The 13,000-nt window shown below is 36.7% G+C and overlaps 1 protein-coding gene across 3 annotated transcripts in view; it reads right to left on the bottom strand.

Annotated features, from left to right (window-relative positions):
• Positions 1-13,000, bottom strand: part of CASD1 (CAS1 domain containing 1) — a 34,838-nt gene that overhangs the window by 16,985 nt on the left and 4,853 nt on the right. For 2 of the 3 annotated variants that reach the window (XM_065051099.1, XM_021290933.2), the window contains exons 2-6: positions 8,888-8,984; positions 8,081-8,201; positions 6,496-6,540; positions 4,130-4,192; positions 2,741-2,785 (exon numbers count right to left, since the gene is read on the bottom strand). In XM_065051099.1, the coding sequence (XP_064907171.1) occupies positions 2,741-2,785; positions 4,130-4,192; positions 6,496-6,540; positions 8,081-8,201; positions 8,888-8,984 (371 nt within the window). Of the gene's footprint in view, positions 1-2,740; positions 2,786-4,129; positions 4,193-6,495; positions 6,541-8,080; positions 8,202-8,887; positions 8,985-9,672; positions 9,724-13,000 lie in introns of those variants that run through there. The other variant, XM_065051100.1, reaches the window with a different exon arrangement.

Below are 13,000 nucleotides of genomic sequence, written 5' to 3'. Positions count from 1 at the left end.
ATTATTTCTTCAGTCTTCACCTTTAAAGTGCTAAAAAAATTCTTTGGACCAAGCAGCCATCTAGACAGATAAATAGTCTGTTGGAATGTAATTATATTCAACCTAGTGCATATTTGATTTTTCATAAATTGATACAAGGTGTTTTAAGTAAAATCCCTTTGACTTCAAACAATGATGAAGTAGCAAAGCCAGAGACATCATATAAAAATTGTAGTAAATTTGGTCAATTTTAGTCTATGAACACTGACCACAGGAAGAGATGTGTGCAAGCAAAACTTGAGGTAGTATCAAGTGCCATGATTTCCATCTGTTTCGCAGATATCCACAAAGAAAAAAAAAACAACTAAGAATAAAAGATCCATTTTCATTTCTGATTTAATCTTCTATATGAAATGACTGGGAGAAGGCTACAGCCACCCAAGAATTTCTCTTAACTTCTGAAAAGAATCTCCCATATTGTAGGAAAAATAAGATTTAGCATTTTTTTTTTAAGTATTACTGTATCTATACTAATTTAGTCAAAATCTGTAAAAAAAAAAAAATTGGCCTGAATGTAGAGAACTCTCTAGTTATTTTCATATATCTACATAAAAATTTTGATGTAACCCAATTACACTGATTCATCTACTTCTTGAGAATATTACTGAATAAAAACTAATACTTTATGAAAACAAATAACATGCAGCTGCTCCAAGAACTCACACTCTGGAAAAAAAAGCAGTTTCTTCCAGAAGCTAGATCTTTACTTATGAAATTCCTACAGTATTTAAACAGACAATTTAAGAAGCATATTCTATTCAGCAGAAAACTAAGAAGCAGAGCACTCCAGTGACATTCTGAGACCATCTTCTTTTCCCAGAATAAGCAAGCAACTGAGTTTTGTACTAGCTGGAGGTTCTCCAGCTTATAAGACTTCTATTTATAAACTGTTACACAGTTGACTTCTTAAGACAGACGTGTCCAGACCAAAGTCGCATGATCAAACTGGAACATGACTTAATTGCCTGCAGGCTTCAGAAATTATGTAGAGCTTAACACAGGGTTCTAGATCAAAAGGTCGGCTAGAGATCAACAGGCTGCTCTGAAAAGCTACTGATGTTCCCAACTCCTGTGAAACACCCTCTACAGGCTTTAACTTGATTTGCTGCCTTAATGCCTACTTTTGGACAATCAATATCTAGAAAACTCTGTTTGTACAGACTGTAAATTAAAGATACAGGTAAGTTTCAAAATGCTGACAAGACCAAGGACACACACCAATTTAATCTATAACAGCAGCAGGTTACCTCACTAGTGCCAGCAATAGTAATGTTGCTGATGTGTCAGATTTTTGAAGCACTTTATTTTTCTGCAAGTCCCTTAAAATAGGGGATATTTATCTTTGGCCAACTCTAGATACCACTATTAATGTTTTGTGTGAATCTGTCAGTGTTACAAAGAGCTGAGCATCACATACATATTGTTGGTTCATATCTCCTCCTAACGTAGATATATGAGTAAAAAGAATTATTTAGCTATGAGTCCGCGAGTTTTGCAACTTGACCTTCTGCATGTCAGAACACTATCTATATATAATGGCATTTTCTGTGTGAGAGACAAAGACACCTGCTAGCAAGACATGCTAGATTCTCAGACTACACGGAGATATTCTAGGCTTACTGAGATTCCTAAAACTCAAATATTTATGTGGATCCTACAGAGATTTTGGGGGTTTCACCTGTAAGGAAACAGAGAATTTCTGATCCCTCAGGAGATGTGTAGGGGGTCTGCATACATATATGGACCTTCCCCTAAAACTGGGGGAATTCACCCTAGACTGGCATGCCCAGTGGCTTCCAGATTGGTAGAATGCCCGAACTGTCACTGGACCAAACTGCTTTCAAATAATTTTGCTTAAAATGGAACACATTCTTCCCCCTCTACATTTGACCTGGTATGGATTTACAACAGCTAATTCCTTTCAAATTCCATTTCCAAAATATCCAGAAGTAAGGGACATTAAATGTGGAATCAATGTTGACTTGTTGACTCCCAGTACCAGCCAACTACTGGAACAGACTACTTAGGGGGGCGCTGTCGAATCCTGTCCTTGGAAGTTTTAAAGGATTGGTTCACTCCTGCCAAGCACAACACAGGTGTAACTGATCCTGCCTAGCGGCAAACTGAAGGGTTAGGAGACCTTTTCAGGTCCTTGTCAACCCTGCTTTCCAAGATGCTGCAGCTCATAGCAGTGGTGGAACCTTGCAGTGGAACAAGATTCAGGAAGTGCAATCTCTTTGGTTGTTGAATTACTCTTGTAAAATTGAGGGTTTTCCCCCTGTAAGTATAAAAGAAATATGTGTGCTCAAAAAGAGCATTCCAAATTGGACCGTGCTCAAAAGCAGTACTTTGAGACTGAAAAGAGTTCATTAAAAATACATCTCAGTTACTATGCAAGTACTTTCATTTAACTTTTTAAATTAATAATCTGCTTTTAACAAATAAACTACTTTATTAGCTAGGTTCAAGCTAATCAATGCTTATCAACCAGTATTGCTGCCAAAAAGCAAGTACTGTACACCACACAGCTACAATAAAATACATCTGATATTTTAGAACTACTTGTGGTAGTGGAAAATTCACTGAGAGTATATTTTTACTATAAATTTGGCTTAATAACTTCATCATGTAACCAACTTGAGAGCATAAAAATTATCCTACTAGAACTTCCTTCTTTACTAAAATACACTATATAACTTACCGTGGCAGCTCCTACTACAATTATATGAGGTTTTGCCACAGAACCCTAAGACAGAAAGTAAAAAGCAATTAGTTTTAGAATATTCACAAATTTTACTTGTTGTTATATTGAGCAAGGTAATTAGGACTTATATCTCAATTAACTGTGACTCAACTTGTCCATCAGTTAGTGGTTACAAAAGAAAAGACTCTGAATATGTTACAGAGAACATCAATTTGTGATACACCAGAATTTGGAAAAGATTCAATAAGCACTTAGAATCATTATCAAATTAGCAGCGTAAGTTGTCTTTAAAAGCTATTTAAACATCTCCTCCTAAAGTCAAGTAAACTGTAGATCACATTATTGAAGTACTTCTTCTCTCAGCATCTCTCACCATTCTCAAACATTTGTTTGAGCTGTTCTACTGACTGAAGTGACCACAAACCCACTGCAAAAACAAGGACAAGGGGCAGTTGTTGCCCTTGTTTGAAAGTTACGCCTAGGACAAGGAACAGAACATGTAGTCAAACAGAAGAATACAAGGAAACAAACAGTGCTGATCAGCTCAGTGTGAGTTTTGCCTTGGCACATCAAGGGTTTAGCAGCTCTCAATTTTTGGTAGTAATAACAGAAAAAGAAATATGAATTTTAACTTCAGCTATCTTAATGGAAGGTGTTGTGCATGAATGACAAATAGGGTAGCAAAAGGATCACTGGGGGCCATTGCTAAATAACCCCAGGCTTTTTAAAAGACAACAAAGAAAGAAGAAAAGTTTAGTTGCCAATCTGTAAATATACTACTCTTTATCAGAATTACATACACAATTTTATGCTGAATAACCCGACTGAAACATAAAATAATTAGTATGTAATTTGAAGGAAATATTGGAAAAAAAATCAAGGCATTCCTGACTTTCCACATTGCATTTGTCCTTCAGGTTGGAAGACTCAAATTGACATAAATACAACATCACAGAATCACCTAATATCTCAAGTTGGAAAGGATGCGTAGTATACAAAAATATTTGTTCACATAAAAGTGGAGTCATTGCAGACACAGAGGAAAAGTTAAATCAGAGTAAAATCCTTTCAGCTCTTAATAGGATTAATCAACCTGCTCCTAGGAAATAGGGTTCTCCTGGTTTGGTTTGAGTTTTCTTTTAACCCAAGTGAAGCCAACCTTGTGAGACCAGGAGATGCCCAGAAGCATACACATCAGTAAACATCCCACTTTCACTATTTTGATATCAAATTTCAGATTTATGGTACATAACTGACTGAACATATGTGATATGTTGCAGTCTGGATGACTAGAAATTATAGTTGTGTCTATGAAAAAAAAAGAAAGCCAGTACTCCTCAGTCAGTTGCTATATTTTCCTAAAATAAACAGTTTTTAAAGACAAACCTCAGTCCAAGATTTGATACGTTGCCTCATAGAACCATTAACTTCAGGATACCACAGGAAATCCTGTAAAATAAATCCAGATGTACTCTGTAAGCTTAAAGACAAGCAACAGATTAATAACAACAGATTTAAAAAACCCCACTAATTGCCATCAATTCAACTGCAAAGGAATAACACTTGGCCCAAAGTGAGATTTCCTTTATAGTTAGCATAAAAAGTCTGACATCTCAGTCTACCATGGAAAACAGACAGAAAGAAAAGAAAACAAAACTAACAACAACAAAAAACCCCACTAACAAAACAACAACAAAAACCAAAACAAAACAACAAAAACATACCACCAATAAAATCTCCACCCAACCAAACAAAAAAACCCTTTGCCCCCATGAAAAAAGGGAAAATTCTCATTTGTAGTTCAGAAATTGGGATTTCACCAAGAAGGTAACTGTTTAGCTTCTGCCAAAGGGGATGTCCTTGAGCCTTCAATGCAATCAGGGCTAAAACCAAGCTGACATCTATAACTTATTTATTACAGCTTGCTTTTTGCTCAATTTCCCAAAGTTTTTACAAACAGTTTTTTGTGGGTTTGTTTGTTTTTTTCTTCCAGGACTTTCCATAATACGACTGACAGCTTGAAATAACAATTTTCAAACAGAAATAAATCCTAACATTTTACATGACCACTTTATAAATTATTAGCTGTTTAAATCTAATAGTGCTATGGACATTAAATGTATCATCTAGTGACCTTTTTTCAGATGTTACGAGTAGTGTCCAACCTTCATCTAGAAGGACAGACTAATGTAATCTATTTATACAGTCCTAAAATTACATTCAGCCTTTTGAAGGCAACCGCGAAGCTGATGTGGCCCCCCAGTGAAAATGAGTTTGACACCCCTGGTCTATACCTTGGCTAGTGCTATTATGTCTCCCAGATAAAGCTGGGATCATCTAGCATCTAGTTACTCCTCAAGTGCAGAACTACTGAAAGGCTAAAAATACAGGAGAGCGCAATGGTAGGGACTACATATGCAGAAATTATTGTGAGGAAACTTTATAATGCAGAATGCAGAAACACTACCAGCAGAGAAAAAAAAATCTCTACCTTCCACCTGGCACATACCTAAAGATTTTGGTAGTTCACTTGTACTGTCAACTCAGCCTTTGGCAGGAATCTGTGAGCAACCAAGCAGCCACCCTACAGCGGCTGAAGGATGGAAGGGTCAATATGATGACTAGAAAGGGCAAAATTAAACTCTCCACTTGTTCCCAGTGATCTTCTCTTTTGCTGGTCAAGTATTTTCCACATTTAGATTATTGAGGTTACTGCCACTCTGAAAGTGAAAATTCAGCTACCATGCCAGTAATGTCAACAGCAAAGCAAGGAAGCAGCAGACGATTTTCTGAACTACTCAGACGTCTCCTAAAAGCCCAAACCTGCCATCTCAAATCTTGGTGGTTAGACATCTACCAAAGCTTAAGGAGTTTTGAAGATGTAGTTCTGTCTCAGACTACACCAACACAAATCACATTGCTTTGTCTCCTCTGCCATGCCTTGCATTCTGCCCTCTCTCTTCCATCATTCACATACCTATATGACAAGCCACATCAGACTTGACCAAAAACCCTATAAGGTAAGATTTTGGCTGAATCGACTCCTAAACGAGCCCACCCCACAGTTGTACCAGCACTAGTTACAGCAGAGACACAGTGTGGAGAGCAAGGGAGTGGCAGAGCATGCGCTTAAACTGCCACGGGCTCATACCTTAAAATGTGATTCTGTGCCCCAAATCTTAACCATGTACACAAAACAAGTACTGAAAACTCACTTGCAGACAACTCAGCAAGTACACTACTGCTTTGGTTTTCATGAACAGAGAATGAGTTGTCTCCAGGGAATAAACAAATACATGACTAGCAGAACCCCAGTGCTGCTGACAGCTGTCATGGGAAGCATCGAAAGCTACTGAGGACACCATTGTCATTGCCAGGGCAGAGGAGAACTGAGTCCTTCATAAAACCTACCCTCAAGTACTTTGTTTGTTTTCTTTTTTACAATATACACATTATAATCAACATTGTGGTTATTTCTCCATGCAAAAACGGTGGAACGAACCCTTGCTGGGATAGCATAGAGCACTTGACGGCAATTATGACAATTACCACTCTGTGTAAGTTAGCCCCAGATACACATTCTTACAGCAGTGGAAGACTAAACTTCCTGGCAAAAACAATTTTTGGGAAGGCCACATTATAAGACCTGACAAAAAGAAAAAATCCAGCTCTTGCTGCAATTTAAATTACATTGTATGAAATAATAATACGCATTACCGCGGCTCACAGTTCAACGCTAGATAAAAACTTACCACTTTAATTGAAGAAGATTTATCTTCAAAAGGGATATTTCCATGCTGTCAAAAAACCCAAAACAACAAAATCAAAGTAAGACAAACTTTCAGAAGGAAAAAAAAATTGCATTCATATGTTAATTTGCTCTCACCCAAAGGTTTATCTTCAGTAGAAAGGATTTTTCTTGTATAAACTTGTCAGTATACTCATGCAAAATGTTTATGTTACTCACTTGCTAAAACAAATTACTTGCATAAAGGGTTATCCTTCCTGGAAGAAATCTATCCAAGAAAGCCTGAAAATCTCACTCTCTAACGAAAGTATATTTTTTTTTGCCTAAAATTAGCCTCCCCAAATGAGAAAAACTTAGACTTTTTTTGTTTTTCTTTTCTCATACTTCCTTTCCTCTACCGTTCCTTTTCACTTGTCCATCTTCTTTGCACAAAACACCTGAACAGTTTTAATTAAAGAATAAAAGAAAATAATCTCAGGTAGAAATAAATTCTGGAATATATTATTATGTTTGCTAAGTGAGACTGAAAGAAATCAGAGAGGAAGAAGTCAGACACGGCATACCCAATCCTCCTTTAAAATATGACTAAATTCAATATTAGTTTCAATCCTGGTACAAAAAAAACAAGTGCATTTCTCTTCCACAAAGTGAGATCTTGGTTTCATAAATACCTGACAAAAGATACCTCTTGAAACAAACATCAATGATAGCACTCTGTCATCTCACCATCACTTTTGGCCAACAACTGTGACCCAACCAAAAGACTAAGAAAGCCAGAGTTATTCGATCAATCAAATATCTTGTTTTGACAAGTGAAAGTGAGTGCATGCTGCCTGCTGAAAAAACTGCTAGCTTGCACTTCTAAACAACAGAAGTACTAACTAATTGACAAATCTGATCTACAGTTGAAAGTGAAACATCTTTGCCCTCACTAATGTACACATATCCATAAAGGGATATGCCTAAGAAGCATGATATAGCAAAAGAAACTAATATTCCGTTCAACAAATGACACAGCTAAATCCTTTCTTACTGCTTCCACCCAGCAAGCTGCAGCTTACATTCTTCACCTTATAAAATTCAAACAGCTCTTCAGCAAGAATCAAAAGGAAGGTAAGACCAGAAGCTATTTTTAGTTTCAGGCTTAAGATAGACCTGGAAATCTGTAATTGCCCCAAGGATTTTTATGAACAGATTAGATCAGCAATTTAACTGACATTTAAAATGACAAATTATAAGTAATGAATTACTACTATTTAAAAACACACAAAGGAGCAATCATTTTCTCATCAAGAAGCCAAATATGAAGCATAAATTGCTATGGGACAAGTGAGCTTCATTAATTTATTCCCAGACTGCCGCAAGCTTTCTCTCAAGCTTCCTAGCTCACTTCTCAGGTTCCCAATAATCTCATTAGCACCCAGAAAACTATCTTGGTCTAATCTTGTTCTTCTCCTTTCTGTGGTTCTTCTTCCCAATGGTTATGTCAGCAAACGGTGTAACTTCTTGCTTTTTTGGAGTCCACATAAGAGTTATGAGGTAAATGAGGAACAAAGAAACGAAAACATCACCAAAATAAACTATCTCACCTTATTTCCTTCTTCTTTGACTTGTGGATTTATGAGTTTTATAAATGAATAGAACAGCTGCCGAATTCTAGAATCTCCTATAAACACAATATGTTTGTCTACGAGGCAATTTTTTGCTTCACTGTAAGACAAAACAGCAACATTCATGTTACAGGCAATTTGTATTTTAGGAAAAAGTCTTTACAAAATCTATGGAGCAACATAATTCTAAGCATTACATCCAAGTCTAAGGAATGGTAAATCTTTTTTAATCATGCTGAACTAATAAAAAGTTTAGTGCAATTTGCATAAAAATGAGAATGAACACTCCTGTTAATGTGATTATGAAAACAACTAAGTAGGCTTTCCTATTCCATGGTGCTACAAACACAGTGGTAATATACAGTGTAATGCTAAAAAATGAAGTTCTCTTACTAGTAGGTGAAAAAACGTGATTGGTAATTTGTATTTATTTATGTTTTTACTTGCAGTTCTACACATAAGGTCAGCATTTTCCCTTTCAGCAATCTGAGAGTGCCATATGGAGCTATGCAGTCTTTTGCACTATCTTGTGGCTCTCCATAATACGTATCAGTACTACTACCACCACCATTTGTATTTTCATATATAAATGCAACTATGGCAAACACTGTTGACACACATATAATATACAAGGAAAAGTTTTCCTTCTGATAGATGTTGATCATTTTTGAAAGCCTAGAGAATCAGCTAAAAACTGAAAAACAGATGACATGGTAATTACTACAGCTGCAGTCAAACAATTACTCTTCTTTCTGGCAGATGAACAGAAGACATGAGTTTCCTTACCTATTTTTATACTTATGCATCATACAACTGTGGGGCTGCCATACTTTTTCTCCAAGAAATCTTCCACTGGACAGAAGATACTCACATGTGTCACCACCTTTAAAATGTTATATTAAGATTAGAATTCAGACACACGGTATTTAAAACATAGCCCCACACCCATTAAAAAAAGAAAAAAAAAAAAAAACAACAATATTTGAAACACAGGAATTGATGCAATCAACTGCAGTAAACAAATTTAACTTATTGTAAAAACATCTTGCTCAAGTTTCTGCAAATTGCCTTCTGACTTCTTATATCATACTTGTGTGTAAATAGCTCTTCTATGCACAAAATGTTTGCGACCCCATTTCTGCTGTCAGAAAGACACTGTGACATAGAATGGCATTTCCATCAAAAGATGCCAATCCACTGTGCTATCTACTATCCAGAATACACTAATACTAAATTAAATTATTACACAACAGTTCAACATAATAATTTTCTACACAGAATCACCATACACAACATCTTGTATAGAACATGAATCTCAACAGGAGATTTGCTACAAAGTCTGTTACATCTCTTTGCTTAAGACACAGCAGGCACCTTAGAGAAGGTGAAATGATGTGCTGGGTTAATATGCAAAAAAACCCCAAACAAACCACACAAACAAACAAAACCAACCAATATTTACATGGGAATTTGCTGATCATTCTGAACTGCAGCTACCTTATTCCAGCCAAGAAGTTGCACACTAATTAAGAGTATTCACTTTACAGGCTAAGTTCATATAAATAAAATACCTCAGTTATGAAATCAGTGAGGTTTATCTTTCAGCAAACTCCATGTCAGATACTGCTGCCTTACAACTGAACACAGCTGAACACTGTCCACTGCAAGAGGAGTTGCCCTCCAACATTTTTGTCATACTTGGCATTTCAGAGCACTGACAAACAGCAAAATGGTGTGAATGAAATGGCAAGTACTTGTACTAGCTTGTACAGAAACAAGCCCATACTTAATACCTCCTGTGAAACCTACGCCTTGTTAAACTCAATGAGAACTGCTCTTCTATTCCACCGGTCCTTGCGCTAATCCTAAAGAACAGGGCGTCTCCCATCTACTACTTATTTTCACGCCTGCTGGAAGCCACACATTAAATCAAACAGACTTTCTGCTTCAATTATTACAAGAGAATCTGAAGCTTTATCTAGAACTGGAAATCAGACGAGGTAAATGGAAAGAGATGCAAGTAGTATGAGGTTTGATGTCAGTGTGAATGGGAATTATAAGGCACCACTGACATCTATGAAGATCCGGCCTCATAGCCCTCCAACATGAGCACTATAGTAAAGCTCTTAAAAAAAACAGAGCCATGGTATCACTTCCCTTGTGCTTAAGCAAAGGCTTCCACATGACCACAGTCTAATCACAAAAAAAATTTGGAAAAAAAAGGTATACTGGATAAAGAAAGGCTTTCTGTGTAACATTCTGATAAGAAAAAAAATATGCTAAATTAAGGTCCTAAGACCACAGTGAAAGCTAACTGATTCTCATATGTACTGAATCAACTTTTTTGTCATTGTTGTGGGTTTTTTGTTTTTTTTTTTTTAAGTTGGACACAGGGTAATTAGAAAAATTACTTATTTCTATGATTTCCCAATAGCGGGAAGAATTACAATACTATCTATATTGAAATTATTTTTCTATAAACATTTAAAACCTATGGGTAATAAGCTTCAGAAAACATTAATAATTACATGGGTGACAGAAATATATCTGTATTTCAAACAAATATGGAACTAGGATCTTTATAATCCTGTATGACCAGAGTTCTTTCCAGATAACTCTTGCATTAACATTGGCAATGATGTTGCTACTCTAGTTTGTGAGCTGATACTCAGCCGCTGGCTCCTTCACAATCCACACAGAGAAAACAGGTAAAGTTCTCATCTATGAAGCTGGGAAAATGTTACAAGAACCAGAAAGCAAAGCACATCTTTAAAGTATAGCTGACACCCAAAACTCCAGCTCTCTCCTAGTTAGGATACAAGAAGAATACCTCAGATACATGAGCACAGACAGCACATCTCAGGTATGCTGCTTCTCGAAGAATATAAAACTAGCTTGGAGGAAAGAAGCGGCAGCTGAAGACACCTTTTACCCTTACCTTCCTTCCTGAAACTTCTCCTACTTGTTTTTGTGAAAATCAGAAAAAGGCAATGTAGAACTGACCGTATTCCAACTCCTACTCCTTGGCTCATTTGTCTAGCCAAACCCAGCAGTGGTAACACAATCAAGTAGCGTTATTTACCATGATATAAGGCTCCTCAATCCCTCATTTCAAAACACAACGTAACAGTCAGACTTATTTTCTCTCCTGGAACTTCAACTGCTATTGCATGGTGACTCCTAAAAAAGCTGGAGTAGCATGAAGAATTATAACAGTCTTGAAAAAGATCTGGATAAATATCTCAGATTCATGATTCTGGGTTTGGTCTGGTTCTCTGTGAGAAGCCCACACATGACATACTCCTAACACACATGATAAACTGGCTTTACTGTAACTGTTATTCTTTACTCTCTGTCTCTCAGTTCGGGAGCTCTTGGTCAGGCAGAGTTCAACGTACAGAAGAAAAATGTGTTTAAAATTTGAATAAAAGTTATACATATGATGTTAAACTCCTATTTTTATCATCAATAAGAGCCTATTAATCACCCCAGGATAGTTCTCAAAGTGACAAGTAACGTCTTGAGCAAATCCTTGAGATACCACAAATCAAACCAACGCTTCCTTCCTAATTGCAAAGCACATGCACTATCCATGTCAAACTGATTAATTACTGCACAGCAGCAATGGGACGCGGCAAGTGGCCAGATGCAGAGGGCCACAGGCTTCCGAACATTTAAAGGAGCTCTCATGAAAGTACGCTGAAACCACAGATGTAGGTTGAACGCAACAGGTTTCCAGAAAGGTTCTCTCTGTCACTCTCCTATCTTTCAACTGGTACAGGTCACTCCAGGTCAGTAATATTATATCTTTTTACAGTCAGTGCCTGTTTCATTATTCAGTACACTGCCATTTCTGAACAGATTAAAGACACAGTTTATTGATGCCCTTCCTCTCCTCTTCCAACTGCTGCTACTTATAGGATAGCTGCAGATCCTGCTGCCAAAACTTCAGCAAAAGTAGCTCAGAAAAGCTGAATCTTTACCTGTTTTTAAAATATGTTGGCACAGTTCAAATTTGCTGGACTGACATCTTTCCGGTAAAAATCATAAATTGAAAATGAACATAGTTTCAGTTTTTCTTAATGGTTTCAAATATAATCCTTTTTCTACCTCTGGCTTTCAAGCAACATAATTTCCTTCATTCTCAAACATGTACACTTACGTAAACTATCATTTCTAGTAAGTTGCATAAAAACAAAACTGTCAGAAATAATGATTAAAAAAAATCAAACTCATGTTGCTTGTGATTGGATTATGAGAATAGCTGACTTACAATTATTACACCTACTGCTACAACATCCTCCACTTTGGAGATGATAAAAGTTAGATATATCAGAGCAAAGTAAGATTGAACTGTGCAGAAGAAAATCCATTACTAATTACATTGCCTCTGAAATCCACTAACTTGCTGAGGAAGATGCATAAGAAAATAAGGACAGTTATACACGGTCAGACCAATGGTCAGTCTAGCCTGGTATTCTGCCTCCAACATGGGCCATAAGCCAATGCCCAGGGATGAATAAAGAAGAGGGCAAGTAAACATTATGTTCTTGTCTAATATTCTTCCAACTATGTTCAGTCCAGTGACTCCCTGAGCTGGAGTCACTATATATATTTTGTAGAACCTTCAACAGATTTTTTCCAACAAATGCATGCATTCTTCTCTCAATTTTTTAGCATCCACATCATCTGTCCACAAGAGCTTTCCATATGCACAGCTGCTGGCTGAAGAATCACCTGTCTTTATTTTAAACATGGTTTCTACTAGATCTACTTGGCATGCCCTAGTTCTTGCATAAAAAGAGACAGTTCATGCTCATGTCTATCATGATTTGTAGACCCCTATCACTTCTTCCTCAATCAAGTTTTCAAGACTGAAAAATCTTGGTTTATTAAGTC

This window comes from Columba livia, chromosome 2 (assembly GCF_036013475.1).
Source record: "Columba livia isolate bColLiv1 breed racing homer chromosome 2, bColLiv1.pat.W.v2, whole genome shotgun sequence".
Classification (NCBI taxonomy): Eukaryota; Metazoa; Chordata; class Aves; order Columbiformes; family Columbidae; genus Columba; species Columba livia.
Note: the sequence above shows the minus strand (reverse complement) of the source record. Positions and strands in the feature narration are given on the sequence as shown.